Genomic DNA, 18,257 nt, shown 5'->3' on the forward strand with positions numbered 1-18,257 from the left:
TCTCTTTCTCTCTCTCTCTCTCTCTCTCTCTCTCTCTCTCTCTGACACAGTGACATAGTATTTGAAAAGGTGTATGAATATGTATGAAGTCTCCAGTGGCCCCCTGCCACCGCTGTCACCATGAATTGGATGCAGTGCTCATTAATTTTTGCATCACAGGTAGGCTCTAAGCAAAAATAACAACCAGTAATATGAGCATGAGATTCACCCTGAACCTCTTCATGGATGTGAATAGAATAGAATAGAATAGAATAGAATAGAATAGAATAACTTTTATTTTCCTGGAAGGTATCTTCAGTTGTTCTAGCCAGCAGTTGAATGACAGACAGTAAGAAACAAACAAACTCAAGTTAAACACATTATAGTTGTCAATAATAACAATAGTGATAGAAAAAAATTAATACACACTAAAGTAAACAATATACCATAAAAATAAAGCCTAGTAAAAATTAAGTAAATATAACAGCGCTTCATCTGCCAATGCTGTTTGAGTCCCAATCATTTTTTCATTTAATAGTCTAACAGATGTTTAGATACGATTTAACGTTTAGTTTTAAGGAGAAAAATGACTCAAAATAACCATTTGCAATTGTTTGTTGACCGACCTCTAAGCTAACATGTAAAACCACTACTCCTGCTGCCCTATAATAACCTAATTATTCTAATATAAATTGCTGGGGTAATAGTGCTACCACATCTAAACAGCTCAGTTTGTTGTTTCAAACAGTGACCTAGGGATCCAATTTTACACTTGAGCAGTTTTACTCATTATATTACTTGTTTATAGCTTCAAATATTCACCCAAATAAACACTTACTAGTTCACACAACTGCAATATGGACATGTAAAGCAACAAATGTGAACATCTGAATGCATGAGGCAACTGTAGATTTCACAGAACTGCAGGATTTTGTAAAAGTTCTGATATTTTCGTGTGAGCTTTTGTGAGGATTTTGTAGGCTATTGTTTTTATGTTGATATTTGCTGTAATTACATTTAGACATGGACTCTCACCAACCTAAAACCAATAAATAATAGACCATTAAACATGTTAGAAAGAGAGAGAGTGGGGAAAAGATATGACAACAGATGTGGGAGTAGAGAGAGAGGGAAAGGGATCAGCCAGACAATTAGCAAATTGCTTTATTTTTTTTCCATTTGTACAGCAGCAATACCTTGTCAACTGTCTCTATTTCACTTTGCAGACAGCAACAACAGGACAGAAAGATCTCCAGCATCCGTTAGCAGCTGGACAGAAGCCGGATGCCTTGACCAGCATGTTGGGTAGAGAGAGCAGAGCGGCAGTCAGACTGCAGAGTCCCACCTGTACATTATGTTGAAATGCTGCAGACTTTTCATTAGCTTTCCTGGCATCTAGCCTGTTTCCCTGATCACAGCCTGTTCTTGATCTCCCTTCCTCTCGCTTGCTCTCTCTTGTCCTTTCTCCCTCAGTCTCTCTTGTCCCCTTTCGTTTTCTCTGAAGTTCCCTCTGTCTCTCTCGTCCTCTCTCTCTCTCTCTCTCTCTCTCTCTCTCTCATTCTCAGTCTTTCTTTCTGTGTCTTTCTCTGCTCCGCTACACACATGCGTTTCAATGTGACCTCTGAATGGCCTGCAGGCAGTCAGACTGATGGGAGAACATCTTGCATGGAGCTTTTAGTGGCAGAGTCACCCCAGGCCACATCAGTAATGGAAGTGTCTAGAAACCACAGGGGCTCAAAAACTAATGGTAACAGTGTGTCCTTACAGAAAGACCTGTTTCCCCTCTTTAAAAGTAACAGTAATGGCAATTGCAATATTGACTTCTGCAATTCCCAGATTGCAAGGAATGTCAGTTTTCTATAGAAGGGAAATTCTAAACAAGTTAATCCTGTGCTAAGCAGAATTCATATCAAGCTGAAAATCTTTCGTTTTAATCAAACTGAGCAAATCCTAAGCATCTCGTATACAATTTTTTGAACATTAAGAATAAATTAAGAAGAAGAAACGTGCCACAGATCTCCCCACAGATCTTACCATTCATATCCAGCAAAATGACATTGTCTCCCCTCTTAAAAGAGAATGGTAGTATTGTCTTGAAGAAAGTCTGGTTTTTCCCTGTAATACTCCATCTTACGTAACCTGAAAACCTTTTGTGAACCAAGTGAACTAAACTACATCAGCAATCCAAATGGTTTAATGAATGTTGTTAATTAGCAGCCATTCTTTGTGATTAATGAACAGTTTGAATCAAGAAGTTTCAAGTAGAGAATCCAAATCAGTAAATCTCAATAGCAAAATGGCTAATCAAGACTTTGTTGTTCAGCACAAAGTATTGTAATTAGGGTGATTAGACACACACACACAAACACAAACTCCCAAACACACACACACACACACACACACCAACTGACCGAAGCCTGCCCTCGCAGAAGCAGACACGGTTGGTCACCCACCCACTCTTTGACGTGTTGGATCGATAGTGACAGCCCTCCAACCTTCCTCACACCCCAGTCTCCCAACACCTCCCTTTGACTGACAGTTCCCACCAGTCTGTATCTAATGCTGCCTCAGCTGCTGAATCACACACACACACACACACACACGCACGCACGCACGCACGCACGCACGCACGCACAGAAGCGCACGTGTGCAAACACACACACACACACACACACATAAACAAGACCACGTAGGAGCAAAAACAGCGCATACACTTGCTAGCACACACTCGTACACACATACACCCACTTGCCTACCATCCTGCACACACACACACACACACACACCTGTAGCCCACATCTTGTCTGTAGGGGGTGTGAGGTGTGATGCACCATAGCTTCATCTTTATCTCTGCCCTCACACCCTTCTACCTCCAATGCGGTGAACCATGATTTACCTGTCTGTCTCTCTATCACTTTTTTCTCTTTGTTGACCACTGTGTTTTGTCTTGCTTAAGTTCTAGCTTGAGAACTTGAGTTTGCTTTGGGGGGCAGGTGTCCGAACAAATTCTCAGTTTGTTTAACAATGTTTGTTTATGGAGACCTATTTTGTATTTTAGCAATTTCTTCATTTAGCATATTTATGGAAAACATAATCTTGATAACCTACTGTGTTTTGCTCTAGCTAGCTAGCTGGCTAGAGCTATTTGGATGTGATGGGATAGTTAGGCTAGCAAGCTAGCACCAGAGCTAAAGTTAGTAGCTGTTGGTTCTTGTGCAATGCTCATGCTCGTTTGCATAATTCGATTTTTTCAACTTTTCTCTTCAACTTTTCTGGTTCATGTCGCCATGTTGGATATATAGACAGTGAATAGAGATAAATTGTTCACCTCATGAGATCATGTCTGCTCTGCCACTACTGTCACTTTCTCTTTCTTTCTTTCTTTCTTTCTTTCTTTTCTTACAAGGTACATGCCTATTAGCCCACTTTTTTGATGTAACTCAGTTACATTTACTAATGAGATACACGTTTTGTCTTTAAGTAGATTTTCAGGTATCTCTTGTGAATGAGACCCCGTGTCTCAATGAGATTATCTGTCTAAATAAAGGTTTAATAATAATAATAATAATAATAATAATAATAATAATAATTTACACCAGCGGTTTTACTTCCACCTAAGTAACAGTACTTGAGTTGGATATGTTCTTGCTCATTCCACTGGACACTGACTATACGACCTTCTACCATCTGCCTTGACACCTGGCCAAATATCCTGTGACATGCTGCTTGCCAATATTCAGCAACACATGATGTTTGCATAAAATAAAGATGTGATGTGTGGATGCTGTAGATATGCTCTGTACTGAGTGCCAAATTCACAGGCTACAGTACATTAGGCATCAATCTATGCTCCAGGCAAACGTGCACTCCTTACTATTGGTTGCTTGCGATGTTGGAAGAGTATAGGGGTTTTAACTTATTCCTCTGTTGTACCCAAGTCGTTCTAAATAACGCCAACTAAATGCGTAAAATCTGAAATGCCAATGTAACTCTATACCTGAGCGGACTGTATCATACAATACTTCTGATATAGTACACCCTTTATAGCAGGATGCTTGGAGGAATACTCCGCTCTGTCCTGCAGTCACTCCCACCTCTCCTTTTTTTTTTTAGCATTTGAGGAAATCAGATTGCTTTTTAAGGGACATTATGTCATTGCTATTTGGTCACAAGACACATGAATGGGGAATAACAGTGAATAACGTCTTGCTCTCCATAGAAATGAAATGCATTAGTAAGATTACATAATAACAGAGCAAAAGCGGGACCCCCTGAAGCAAGTGAAGCTTTTGATCCACAATGTTTCAGACTTTTTTATGTCCTCCTTCTTCTTTCCTCTGCCAGTTACGCAATTACTTTTTACCATAGCATGTTACATCAGAGGAGCAGTTGTCACTGGGGATAGACACTTTAAAATAATAATAGTCAGTATATTTTCAATGGAAGTATTGTATTACACATTGTTCATAACATTGCATTATGACAAGCATATTCTATTCAAATGAAAAGATGCCCTGGGCTCCGAAATGTCCACGCCATTGGATTGGAGCATGCCATTGCACACCATTATTATTCTGTAGCCCTGGGACCCCGGTGCAAGAAAACATATGGAGACTCCTCGGTGATGTAATCGTCTGTGTGCCTGCCAATACATGCAGGATTTTGTTTTGTCAGTATCACTATGAAACTAGTTGTGATGACACATCCTAACATTAGTCTCAGTGTTACAAGCTGTAGCCCAAATGACCTGATTTGTGCTCTCATTTTGAGCAGTTTGAGAGTTTCTCTGGCTTGATTCTCTGCAACATCTATCTATCTTTAACTGCAAGGTTATTTATTGAAAGCAGTGCAAAGGGGAAATACTGAAATGTGCCACTAGAAACCGCCCCAAGAGGCATCCTGCAGATGATTGTTATTTTGCAATTTATTTGGTAACGATATATTTAGAAAAAATGAAGAAAAATGTAGCAGTTTCTCTCTAGAAAAAAAACAATTTCTAAGACACATCATTGTTGCTGTATCTTTGTAATTACAGTTCTGCAGTAGGCATACACTGCAAAAACAAACTCGAGATGGACCTTTTTTGCAGCGTGGTAGAGTGTGTCTGACTGCGCCACTGTTTGCCTTATGCTTTAGGCCCTAATCACTCAAACAAATATGTGCTGTTCACAGAGAAAACATTACACAGCTCATGCTCAACACATCGCTCACATCCACCAGCAAACACATAGATACTGTAGTTTCAAGAAATTCCTCTTCAATAGCATTTCATCAGCATCCATCAGCAAACAAATGAACAGCAAAATGCACGGTTAAAAAAAGGGGGGAGGGAGAGAAAGACGACGCGCACAAGACAGCCTTGCACAAAGTCTACACTTAATCAGCCTCACTTTGGTCGTTCTCTCTTGAACTTTGCAGAAATTCACTGAAAGGGGAAGAAGAATGGGCTGGTAGTGAGAAACTCAATGGAATACAGCTCCGTCTGATCTTGGCAGAAAGTGCAGGATGAGTTGCTGACTCTCTTTCTCTCCCTCTCTCTCTCTCTCCCTCTCTCTGTGTCTCTCCCTCTATCTATCTATCTCTCTTTGACACAGTGTGAGTATACACTATAACCCCGGCCTTTGTGTCAAAGCAGCCCGGTGCCAATGAGGGCTCCCCTTACAGATTGGCACTTAGTGCCGCGCAGGCACAACGGCCTGCCCTGCTAGTGCTGCCACATCAATAAACAGACAGCATCACAGACTTACTATAGCCTGAGGTTAAACCTATAGATGGACTATTCTTCATTTTAGAGTTGAAGGCAAGTATTTCCATATTTAACATACATAATGTTTCAAATGAAGGAATAGAGTGACTTGGAATGACTTGGTTTACATCATATGATAAAATACCCAATCATACTGAATACAACAGGATATAAAGTGACTCATATTTACATCATATCCATATTTATAACAGAAAATAAAAGCTCTACCATTAATAAATCAGTTGAAGTTTCTTTACATTGGTGTACTACAAAAAGCAGTCCTCAATTTAAACAGATGGAGCAGAAAAGGTAGCAGACGGTTAACATATACATATCTAATTGCCCTTGTCTTTCAAGTACATTGCTGCTTAGCTGCACACAGTGCACAGAAAGACACCTGAGGTCAGACCAAGAGGCAACTGCAGTGACAACAGAGGGGAGAGAGAAGAAAAGGAGGTTAAGGAGGTGGTGGAGGAGGAAAAGAGGACAGGAGGAGAGGAGGAAGAGAGGGTGGAGGAGGAAGATGAAAGGACAGGCGAGGACAGACAAAAACACAAAAAAAAACATCCATCTTAAGTCTTAAGTCTCATTTTCAGCCTTCAAATGTTATTTTTCTTAAACCAAGAAAATAAATTCTGACAATGAGGTGAGATAACGCCAGTTATTTTCAATGCAGTTTCACTTGTTTCAGGAATTTTCTAGAAATGAGTGTCAGTATCTTGAAACAAGTCAGAATAAGGCAGATCACTGCACTACTATCAAGAAAATGACACTTGATTCTGCAAAATTCTTGAAACAAGTTGATTTGCATTGGAAAACAATAAATTATCTAACCTCACTGGCAGGATTTTTCACTTATTTTAAGAAAATTGTGATTTTATGACTCAATAATGGACTAAATGGCTTGTTAAGATGGAGATTTTTTGCAGTGTTAAGGAAAGCTTAGTTTCTGCTTGTCGCTGGCTCGGTGCACGCAGGTAATCTCTCTCCATCTCTGACCTTGAGCACTTACCTCAGGACAATCATAGCCTGCGCCAATGCAACCCAGCAAGAGAGAGAGAGAGAGAGAGAGAGAGTGGGCGAGTGGGCACAGAGCTGACCCAAGCACATCTCTAGGGGAAATCTCCCCCACCTCAGGGTGTTTAAAACGCTGCCAAAAGCATTAACTTCCAGCCTGTGTGTTTTTTTTTTTATTGGATTTATTGTCCGACACAGCATGCAATCAAGCAAGCCAGCGCTGGCATTGTTTGTCTGATGAGTCTGTACTGTACTTCTCCTCTCTATCCCTCTATTCACTTCCTTTATTGTCCTCCTCCTCTACTTCCTCCCTCTACTCCTCTACTCCTTTCCTCCTTTTGCCTTTTCCCTCCTGCATGTCTTTCCTATATCCTCTGCTCTTGTTTCCTCTCCTTTCCTCTCTTCTCATCCCCTCACACTCTGGGAGGTTTTTGCTTTGTTACCCTCAAATTAGTAATTAAAAGACTGCTATTGATTCAGTCATACCATAGATGCGTTCTCTGCCAATATCTGTCCGGGATAATGAAGTGTTTTCAAAAAGAGAAGAGACTGGATTGAAAAATGGAGGAAGAGAAGGGAGGTGGAGAGAGGCTGGGAAGCAAGAAGGAGAGAGGACAGAGGGTGGAGCAAGAGGAAAACACAGAAAGACCTGGAGAGCATCAATGTCACATTAGGCAAATTATCTCATCTAATTGTTGAAGATCTCACTGCAATCGCAAATTAAAAAAGTGCTCATTGTTTTTCCTGGAGAGCCGCCTAAGCCAAAAATAGCAGTTCTTATCAGAGGCCATTACCAAACTTCTGAATCAAGGCGAGGAATAATAAAGGAGGGAAACAATTCGACAATATGTGGAGAAAATTTGATTAGCAAGCATTAGGATCCATTAAAGGGGCCTGGATTCCACAAACTGGACTGCAGGGACTGTGGCAGTTATTCATCTTCTTTAGACAGACCTGCCAGTCCTCCCTTCCTCTCTGCCTTTATAATTAGAAGGAACCAGGGAGTGTCCCTATCAGACGCCGCAGAGTAAGAGTGCTAATCAAGAATTGGTGATGCCTTTCAGACGGAAACTTAACAAGCCTGGCACTTATCAAGCATCTCAAAGTATGATTCGTGGTGCTCAATAAGCTCTGTCCTTCAAATTGTGATGAATGAGGTACTTGAAGGGACCTGATGAGTCATCTTAGATTAGTACTACTACTCACAGTTTGAACGTGCTTTGTCAAGTGCACATTGTTAAGGGAAAGGGTTCTGAAACCCCAAATGCGAAGGGGGCAAATGAGACGCTGCCAAGAGAAGAGAGTCATGCCCATAAAATCAGAGCTTGGATCAGTGAGCAAACAACATTTTCCTTTTAGCGGCTTCAAGTGGTGAGAAGAGCTGAGGTGGATGCTGAAGATTTGAGTGAGTATTCTTCAGTGGTAAACACCTTTCTTTCATGGGTCGGTAGACTAAATCCAAAATCGTGTGAAAGGTTTTTTTAAATGGGTCATGTGCTCTCTGCATGTGTCTGTGCACTCACTGGTTTAATGGGCTGGATACAATCACCATAAAAGGCAAATATGTGGCATAGATTTCACTACAAAAACATTCCATTGTAAAATTTGATTACTGATGGTAATAACTTGTGTGAAACACAAGCCTTGGTGGAGATGACCTACTAAAATGAACATGTACTTCAATTTTTCTTATGAACTTTGTACTGTATTGTACTACTTAACATTTTAACTTTACTTCTTTGTCTTAAAACCACATTTCTGAGATACAAATGGCAAACCTAAAGTTTGGTTCTTTCATGTTTGCTTTTGTCTATTGCTTCAAAATGTCAAGCTCATGGACTGAGTAAAGTTAGCAGCGTGAGGTTAGAAGGTTACATTAAATCAACACTGAGGTAAAAGCATTCTGAATTCAGAACGACTTGGAAGCCTTTTCCTAAACTCTTAAGAAATTGTCCAGAGTCATTTGCCCTGTCATTCACAGAAAACTGCACAGGCTCAATGGATACACACAGACATGCAAACATGAAGTACACACAGTACAGTATATGCACCACATTCACACGGGCATGGTGGCTTACCAGAAGTTGACTAGGAACGGATGCTCAAGGTTCTGCATGATCTGCAGCTCTTTGAAGACATTCCTCACTTCGTTCCGCTCCACACATTTCAGCTTGTTCATGTACTTCATGGCGTACATCTTCTTAGTGTCCTTCTTCTGCACAATGCAAACCTGGTAAGAGCACATGAAGTTATATTAATCCGTTGCTGTGGCCAAAACTATGTGAACACTTTGTTATTGTTTTGCCTGCGTATCTTTTGCTGTTGCGGTTGTGTTCTTGGGAAGCCAGTTAATCCAATTTAGGACGACTCAACTGTTCTCTTCACCTCCTGTATATCTTGTGCCTTTGTACTTTCAAGACTGTCAAAAATGACTCATATATTGTTTTCTGCACATTCATAATGCTGCAAACTCTAGCAAAATACAAAATTCATCATATATCATATACCCCCAGATGTAATCAAAATCTTATCAGTGGTGTCTGAGATATCGGATGTGACACATGGAAAAACAAGCAATGTAGCCAATCAGTGTAATTTTCTACGTAGTGAGATGCATCACTCCCTCTGGTTTCATCAATATCCAATCAGTGTCTGAGATATTATGTTTGACACATGGACAAACAGATGAATGATGTAGCCCCCCCCCATTGGGCAAATTGACGTCATTTTGAAATGTTGCAATTCAGTAGTGCAGTGCATCATTCCTCCATGTTTTGTCAAAATCTGATCATTTGTGTCTGAGATATGGCATGTGACACATGGACAAACAAACAACCAATATAGCGCACCACTCATGCCAACAATTGGTGTAATTCTGAACATACCACAACAAAGTGGTGAGATGCATCATTCCCCCAGGTTTCATCAAAATTGGATCAGTGGTGTCTGAGATATCGCATTTGACATTTGGATAAACAAACAGCAATGTCTGAGATATTGTAGCGAACGAACCAACAAACAAATAAACAAAGGAAACCAATCCATAGTCCTTCCCTCATTTTAATCACAGGGGGCAAAAGTAGGAATATATGAAAGCGAAGCTGGTGCATAAATTCCACCTGTTCACTATTAACATCACTGCAATAACCAGAAATTTTGTTTTTGTTACAGGGTTAAAAGGAAGGTTCCGGATTTTTAGAAGCCTACTCCTTTAATCTCTAGGATCACTAACCAAGACCTCTCTTAAGAAATTTAAAAAAAAAAGTTTTCCCACAAGTGTATTATGCTCCTGAGAAATTGGCAACAGCCTCCTGTGAGCATTTATTAGCAATGCTAGTGCAAGTCAGTAGGGAATGTAACCATTTCTTTCAGAATTGCATAGAAATCCTTTCAAACAGCGCTGTTGCTTATACATACTATTATTAGACGAGTGGAAATAAATGGAGAGGCTTTCATGTGATCCAGCGAAACGCAAAAAAAAAAAAATACCTGGAGCACTCTAGGTCGCTGTTTGTATATATATCAAATTGTGTGTGATATCACACTTTGATTGCCCGCTCCCGTCTGAAAATGTGTGTGAGAATAGACAGTATTCTCAATATGCAGCAGTGTAATACCCTACATTTATGTGTAGTCGTGCTTGTCTGTGCTTTAACCGTCAATAAGCCAGTGATTACTGCTATCTAAGAGAGTGATCTGTGGACCAGCTGGCACAGTTAATCAGCCGAACCCTGATCGCATCTCTCCTCCTATTGAACAGCTTGCCATCCACTGTGATTAGACTGCTTATCTGTTGTTGGTGAGCTAAGCAATAGTCTAGAATGGTGATGCTGTGTGTGTAAGTGTGTAAGTGCGTGTGTGTTTCTGACATAAAAACTGTTCTAGCTGGGTGTTCTGAGAGCACTAGCAGTGTGTGTGTGTGTGTGTGTGTGTGTGTGTGTGTGTGTGTGCCTACGTGTTAGCATGCATATTGGTAAGTGTCGATGTGTGTTTGCAGTTGCTCTGCACTACATGGCTGAATAAAAAGAGACCATATGACTGCGATCTTCTTTAGTGTGCCACATTATTTTGTATCCTTCCACACAGCATTAATATAACAATGGCAAATCAGATATTGTGGGCTAATACTTCTCTCCCCAGAAAAATAGACGATCGATCCACTTCCACAACTACGACTCCCACTGTGACTTTCTTTATATGATTTTACAAAGGAAAGGTAATCAAAATATCTTATTATTTCAAAACAAATCTGACACAAAGTCAGTGAATTTACATCTTAAGTGGTATGAAGAGTGCCTTTGCCGTGAACAAGATTGCATTGCTCACTGTTTTTATTTTACTTTCCCTTGTTTAGATCTGCTGGCTGCTGCATTAGACCGGCAAATTAAAGTGAAATGCTTAGACTGCATGTGATGTTAATATTGTATTGAAGAAGAGGAGAAATCTTATCATTTCATTTGTAATTTGGGCACTTTGGCACTTTCTTACTTTCCTACCCATGAAGCTGAAATGTATTGGGACATTGTTTTTTCCTTTATTTTCTTATAAGCCACTAGAACAAAGGATTCATGCAAGCTAACTCATTTGTGAGTGACTTGGATTCATCTTTTTTTTTTTCTTTTGACTGTAAAAGACACGTTTCCCGAAAAAAAAAAAGGACTTACTTTTCCGAAGCTCCCTTTTCCGATGGCCCTCAGAATCTGGAAGTGGTCGAAATTGACTGTGGGAAAGAAAGAGGAGAGAATCTGTTTATCTTTCATGAAATACAAAAAGGCAGAAATGGAAATACATCTACGTACTTGCGTCTGAAAAGGGAATATGTATGAGAATGTGTTATCAGCAAATACAATATAATGCCATGGAAACCAGATGACACTTGGCGCCTTTTTAAAATGAAAAGTAGGGCTCGTTACAGTCTGCAAATGGAAAGAGATTTGAATGTTAAGTGTCAATTCAGTTAGGTTCGCTGTAAGGTTCGCATTCAGCTCATTTCAATAATGCTACAATCAAGCTGAAGCAGACAGAGGCCTCAATGGAAAAAAAAATCTCACATGGCGGCCTGAGGTCACTTACATTATGCCAGAGGACGGCAGTGGGCTTCAGCACAAAGACATCATATAAGGACGTTGCATGTTTTTCTATTGAGCAAAAGACAGTTTTAGCTGACTTTTTGTATTTCGGTATCCTTTCAGCCTTTTTACAATTCTCTTTACAGCAGAGAGACGCTGCCAGGTGAATATGCACTTGGACATACAGTATCTCTCTCTTCTCTCTCTCTCTGTCTCTCTCTCACACACACACACGCACACACACACACAAACTCTGACCAATAGCTGAACTCCCTATCCCTCTCTCCTCTAACAGCACATTTATCTCCAATTGGAACAGGATGGGGCTGTTTGTTTCTTGCTGCCATGGCAACCAGGACAGCAGGTTTTCCCTCTCTGCCGTTTCCCCGAGGTTGGAACAGCTGCTGCCCACTCTCTGCTCTCATCTGACCAAGCGCGCACGCACACACACACACACACACACACACACACACGCTCACACACAAACATGTACATGCATGCATACATACACACATAAATGCATACGCACACACAAACGCGCACACACACAGTTGACTCAAAAGTGTGCGCATAAAGACAAACACACACTCACACTCTGCACACAATCTAACTTTCTAACACAAAACAAACATGCAAACACACATACACACAGTGCTCACTTCACACATTACCTGCTTCTTTTGCACACACACACACACACACACACACACACACACATACACACACACACACTCACATATTGCCAGAAGTCAGTAGATCTATTGGATGTGACAGTTAATGTTATGCTCTGTTAGTCACATATCACTGGCTCTTCCCTCTCTCTCACTATCTGTGTTGGAGTGTTTACACAACCCACTCTGATAGGGACCATATGAGGACCGCTTTAACACACACACACATACACACATGCACACACACACGCATACATATACAGACCCGTTGTGTATACATACACACATACACTGCAGATAAATATGGTCATTTTCCTGCTGAGCTACTTGGAGATTCTACTCTGATGGGTTTTTCAGAGAGACAGCTGTGGTCATGGATGAGAGAGCAGAGCTGTGTGATCAGAGAGAGAGTAAGAGAGAGAGAGAGAGAAAGACAGAGAGAGAGAGAGATACTGACATACAAAGAGAGAGAGGAAGATATGCAGACATACAAAGAGACAGAAAGAGAGAGGGAGCGAGCGAGTATTGAATGGAGATAGAGATTGTCATACGTTGCTGGCAGAATTTTGAATGGTTTAATGTGCAACATTAAATGACTGACACATGGGTAACAGACCGTGTAATGATTGAAATCCCCATATCAACTGAATTGACATATTGACACTCTTTCCATGGGCTAAATTGACTGAGGAAATAAATTGACTGAGGAACTCATCTGCTAGTCAATTTGAATTTGACTGACATCTGCTAATCAGTTTGGATTGAAGTAATCATGCCTTTTCAGTTTGAGTCTCATGCTCTCTCTCTCTCTCTCTCTCTCTCTCTCTCTCTCTCTCTCTCTCTCTCTCTCTCTCCCTCCCTCCCTTCTCATGCAGAAACCTGTAAATCACTTAAGGACCCACCAGCGCGAGCACATCAGCGCTCATGCTGTTGCTCTGACAACTGAAACACAACCCATGGGTCCGTGCGCCGGTGCAATGTGAATAAAGCATGATCAGCGGTAAACAGGGCCTGTCCATTAACCAGAGCCTCCTGGTTACAGGAGGTGGAAAATGTATGTGACACATAGGGGACACATTTGCCACATGTGTCATTCTCAGAGGAGACAAACATGTCCTGACAGCACACACCTTCATGCACACACCTTTGTGTACGTCACCAAATATGGTTTCAGTATGAACTGCACAACACCTTCTTGTTGTCTCTGCCACCAACAACAAAATCCTGTAAATTTACTCTGCAAATAAAGTCTTCCTGATTCTTAGCACTGACTGAATAAAACAAAAGTAATTAAAATAGTAAAATATGTAAGCGTTGACTCTTTTCACTGACTCTAAAGCTTACAATACCAAACAAAAATTGCTCTGAGCAATGGGTTAAAAGTGTGCAGGTGACATGACTCAAGCAGACTGTTCAAGTATTTTGGCTATTTGTTTTCTAAGTAAGAACAGCAAACTGGTCATTGCTGTAAGAAGTTAATTACGTAAAAGAAAAGAAAAAAACTTTAAGTCATATAAACTTTGTGCATTAAAGTGGTAATCCTGAAGTTTGCTCTTGCACTAAATGTTTAGGTTTGTGCATCTTTCCTGTCAATTTCATTTGTTTGTCTTGGCCAAATGGTTACGTGTATCAAAATCCTCTGCAATAGCCATGATAGGCAGTTCAATGCTATGATTGAGATTGAGAAAGTACTGCAAGGTTGGCCTGATGGTGGCGCTATGCAGTATGACCAAATGTGGTCTGATGCACTTCTGTGCCCATCCCAAACATGTATATAATGTTTGGTTGCTCTAGCATTAATCATTTAGGAATTATGCCTCACTTGTTGAGTATGTAATAGCCATAATCCAGGAAGGCCAAATATGCAGTGTGCAAAATCTCATGGACATTTGATCAACTTTGCATGAGAAATAGCAAAAAATAGTTTTCGCATAAAATTCCAAATGGCAGACAAACTATCATGGTGGAAATAAAAACCAGTATGTGCAACAGATTTGCCTTGAGCCAAGGAATCTGAAGGGAAAAAAATATATATTTTATTGGATAAAATCTAAGGTTACTTGTTATAGCGCCACCATCTGGTCTATCGGTGTATTTTTGTTTGGGTTTTTTTGTCTGGGGAGATTTTAAACCTATTGCTTTATGTCTTCAGTCTCTGAGCTCCAGATCGTTTTAAGGCAGAAAGAGACGAAGCGAAAGAAATTCTAATCCTAACAAAAACAACAGGGTTCCAGTTCCTGCGGTGCTTCGACCCTGAACAATTCCAGTCCAGCGTTTCCCTACCAACCTACAGCGATCTTACAGACTGACTCCTGAGGTGAAGAGTGGGTAAACATCATTTGCATCTTTATTGTTGTAGTCTGTGAGAGGGCGAGCGAATGACGCAACTGTGCACTCAACATGCGATGAGAGGACTGCACATGTGTCACCTTGTGAAATGATAAGAAATTGGGGACACTCGGCACAGAGGGAGACACCGGCTACATTCTGTCAGCAGCTGCGTCTGTGTCACTTGTTGAAAAATAACCTGTTTGGTTCACTCTCCAATTCAATCAAAACATAAATTATATATTTTTTTTCTTGTTATCTCCTATTTTGCAACCAAGAAATCGCGGGAAATGAGATTGTTGCCAATTTTCCGCACTGCAAAAAAAAGTCATTTAGTCTGATATTCAGCCTTCAAATCTTATTTTTCTTCAAACAAGAGAAAAATTCAGCCAGTGAGGTGAGATAACTCCACTTGCTTCCAATGCAGTTTCACTTGTTTCAGGAATTTTCTAGAGATGAGTTGATTTACATTGGAAACAAATGAACTTATCCAACCCCGCTGGCAGATTTTTTCACTTATTTTAAGAAAATTACGATTTTAGGACTCAATAATAGACTAAATGACTTGTTAAGATGGAGATTTGTTGCAGTGCGGTGAGCATAGTAGAATGTCACGTACGTATCCAGTGAGGACAGGGTATCAGGTATCCAGTATATTGACCTTCTTTGCGTGCTGTTTTTCTTAAGGTGGTGATGATCATGTAGAGTGCAGCAGCTGACAGGGTAGATCAGCAGTCCTAGATGTGTTTACTTGTTGGTTCTCTCTAGTGAAACCTCTGTCTCTCTCCATCTGTTTCTCCCTCACAACTTCACTCCTTTCCTTTCACCACAACCCCACTTTTCTTTGCCTCTCACAACCTTCCTCCATTTCTCTCTCTTTCTCCTTAACCACCCTCCTTTTCTCTCACATCTCTCTCTGCCCCTGTTCTTGCACTCTGATTCCTATGTGTCTTGGGAGTGTATGTAGGGCAGTAAGGGAAAATAATAGCCACGCTGCAATGTCAAGCAATAACAACAATGTCAAGGAACACCCGTCTGGTTATTCTGACCTCCCAAGGAGAAGCCTACCTGCGTCTGACGAGAGTTTCATCAGCGAAGGGACCACTTTGTTTCCAGGGAGGCATTTTCTGTTTCAAACTTGTGTGTCCCTGTCTGACTGACAGACCCATCATAAAAAAGTCATAAAGTAATTTTGTTTCGCTCAATGAGTAGAGTGCTATGGCTCTATTTCTGCCTGGATTAGGGCTTCAATTGCCATTGGGGCTAGCTATCTATTATTTAAAGCATAATAAAGATTACAGTAACTTAGAGATTGGGTAAACTAGGGCCGGGCGATATGGACAAAATTAATATTACAATAACCATATGGAGCAATTTGATATTGATATATAAGGATATCGGCTAACAAATCCAAAATAGTATGTTAAAAATTTAAATGTTCATCTTATTGAACTGCATGATAATATAAAGCATGATCAAACTGTAATTTTCAAATAAGACTCCCTATATTGTTTCATGTTGTGAGAGACTTAGTACTTTCTTTCTACTTAGATTAGACAACAGGATTGTGTATCACAATAACTCGATATTGTTATTTTTTTCACGTTATGACTCTATTGAAAGACAATAAACGATAATATTGAGTTATTTTATTTTGTGAGAGAAGTCGGACAGAGCGTACTGTAGCATGGACTGGGGTCCAGAGATCTGCTCTTATGAGTGAGTGTCATTTCCAACAGAGCGCACTAGATGACTGAGCGGCAAGGTTAACCAAGAATAATGATCTCTGCTCCCACTGACAGAGAGTAAGCCACCGATATAGATTCCATTAGAGTGCATCAGGAGGGCGCAATCCAGTAATTTGACACAGTCGTACAGGACGAGAAATTCTGTTTGTCACACACTATAATGAAATTCCTATCTCAGCTGACTGATGATAACACCGAAAACTTTATTTGATTGATAATGAGTGGAATGTTATTTTCCCACAAAATATTTTCAACAAGTTGAATTCAGAAACTTGGGAGTATTCCCTTGTGTGATTTGCAAATCCTTGATTATCCCATCAAGGGGATTGAGCTGACAAGTACTGCAGATATTACACCCCCACTTTGCTACTTCTGAAAAAGGAACAAATTTCTGAGATGAGAATTCATCTATAATACAAAATACATTGTCAGAAAAAGCTAACGCCTTTAATAAGGAGTTAAAAAAAACTTGGGAAAAGCAGTTGAATCAGTGGCTGATATAAAACTGGCTTATTTAAACTCCTTGGAGTGCAGCCAAAGTGAATACATTTCAAAGAGACTGACTCAGATCAATAAATTCACATTGTACTATCTACTCATGTCACAAAGAAAAGGGAAATAAATTAAAAGCAAGTGCTCTGCCAATCGACATGACAACTCCCTTGATAACTGATCTCGACGAAGATCACTCCGAGAGGCTTAAATTATAGCCTGACAGGATTCGGGCGATTCTCAATAACCATAAATATGAAGACATTACCATCAAAGCCAATGTGAGAGAAAAAGGTCAAGAGGGGTTCAAAGAATTTCTTGGAAGAATTTCAGAGTGAATACCTCAACAGTGAAAGTCTTTCTATTCTATTCTATTCTATTCTATTAAAAAACATGACTTATGCCTATGCATGTCTGGGTGATTTTGTGACCATATTTAAAGGCAAAGTCTTACTGCAGCAGAGGGGGATATCCCTCCTTTCTGTTGCTGGGAAAGACTTGGCCAAAGTGATGCTGCACAGACTTGTGCCAAATCTAATCATCATTACATTAGCCTAATCATTGAAGTGCAATTAATTTTGCTATGGAAATTGTGTGAGGAGAAACCCAAGAATACGCAATAGGTAAAGTGCTTATCGAGTTCAAATCCTGCGCACAACTTATGTCATTCCCTTTTCTATCACCCAACCTCCCATGTCTTTCATCACTATTCTCTACCAGTCAAAAGTCTGGACACACCTGCTTGAATGTTTTTACGTTATCTTAAAGCCATTTGGATCTAAAGGCTTATGCTTAAATGCTTGAAATTTGCTTCTTAGACAAATATAAATAGTGAAGTTGATGCCTATGTATGAATTTCTTTCCAAAGCCTTTGCCTTTCCATCAAGGCAAACAGTGGCTTCTTTAAAGAATCTAAAATATAAGCTAGTTTTGATTTGTTTAACACTTTTTTTGGTCACTGCATAATTCCATTTGTGCCATTTCATAGTTTTGATGTCTTTACTGTTATTCTAAAATGTGAAAAATAGTACAAAATAAAGAAAAATGCGTGGGTCCAAACTTTTGACTGGTAGTGCATATGATTCACCAAAGCAGGAATGGCTTTAAATCATTTTGAAGGTCAGTGAAAGCATCATAGCAGCAGCTGGTACTCACCCTCTTCGGTGTCGTCAGTGACAGGAGCCTTGCTGGACTGTCCGAGCCCCAT

At 40.2% G+C, this 18,257-nt stretch overlaps 1 protein-coding gene across 1 annotated transcript in view; it reads right to left on the bottom strand.

Annotated features, from left to right (window-relative positions):
* The window catches only part of LOC139651562 (serine/threonine-protein kinase 32A-like), a gene marked incomplete at its 3' end in the record, with an annotated part of 26,373 nt that extends 8,116 nt beyond the window's left edge, over positions 1 to 18,257 (bottom strand). The window contains exons 1-3 of the mRNA XM_071528523.1: positions 18,206 to 18,257; positions 11,407 to 11,462; positions 8,821 to 8,972 (exon numbers count right to left, since the gene is read on the bottom strand). Of these exons, the coding sequence (XP_071384624.1) occupies positions 8,821 to 8,972; positions 11,407 to 11,462; positions 18,206 to 18,257 (260 nt within the window). The remainder of the gene's footprint in view (positions 1 to 8,820; positions 8,973 to 11,406; positions 11,463 to 18,205) is intronic.

Source organism: Centroberyx affinis, unplaced genomic scaffold (assembly GCF_046629955.1).
Source record: "Centroberyx affinis isolate AG114_WGS23_722 - 3 ecotype Tasmania unplaced genomic scaffold, CSIRO-AGI_Caff_v1 ptg001683l_1, whole genome shotgun sequence".
Lineage (NCBI taxonomy): Eukaryota > Metazoa > Chordata > Actinopteri > Beryciformes > Berycidae > Centroberyx > Centroberyx affinis.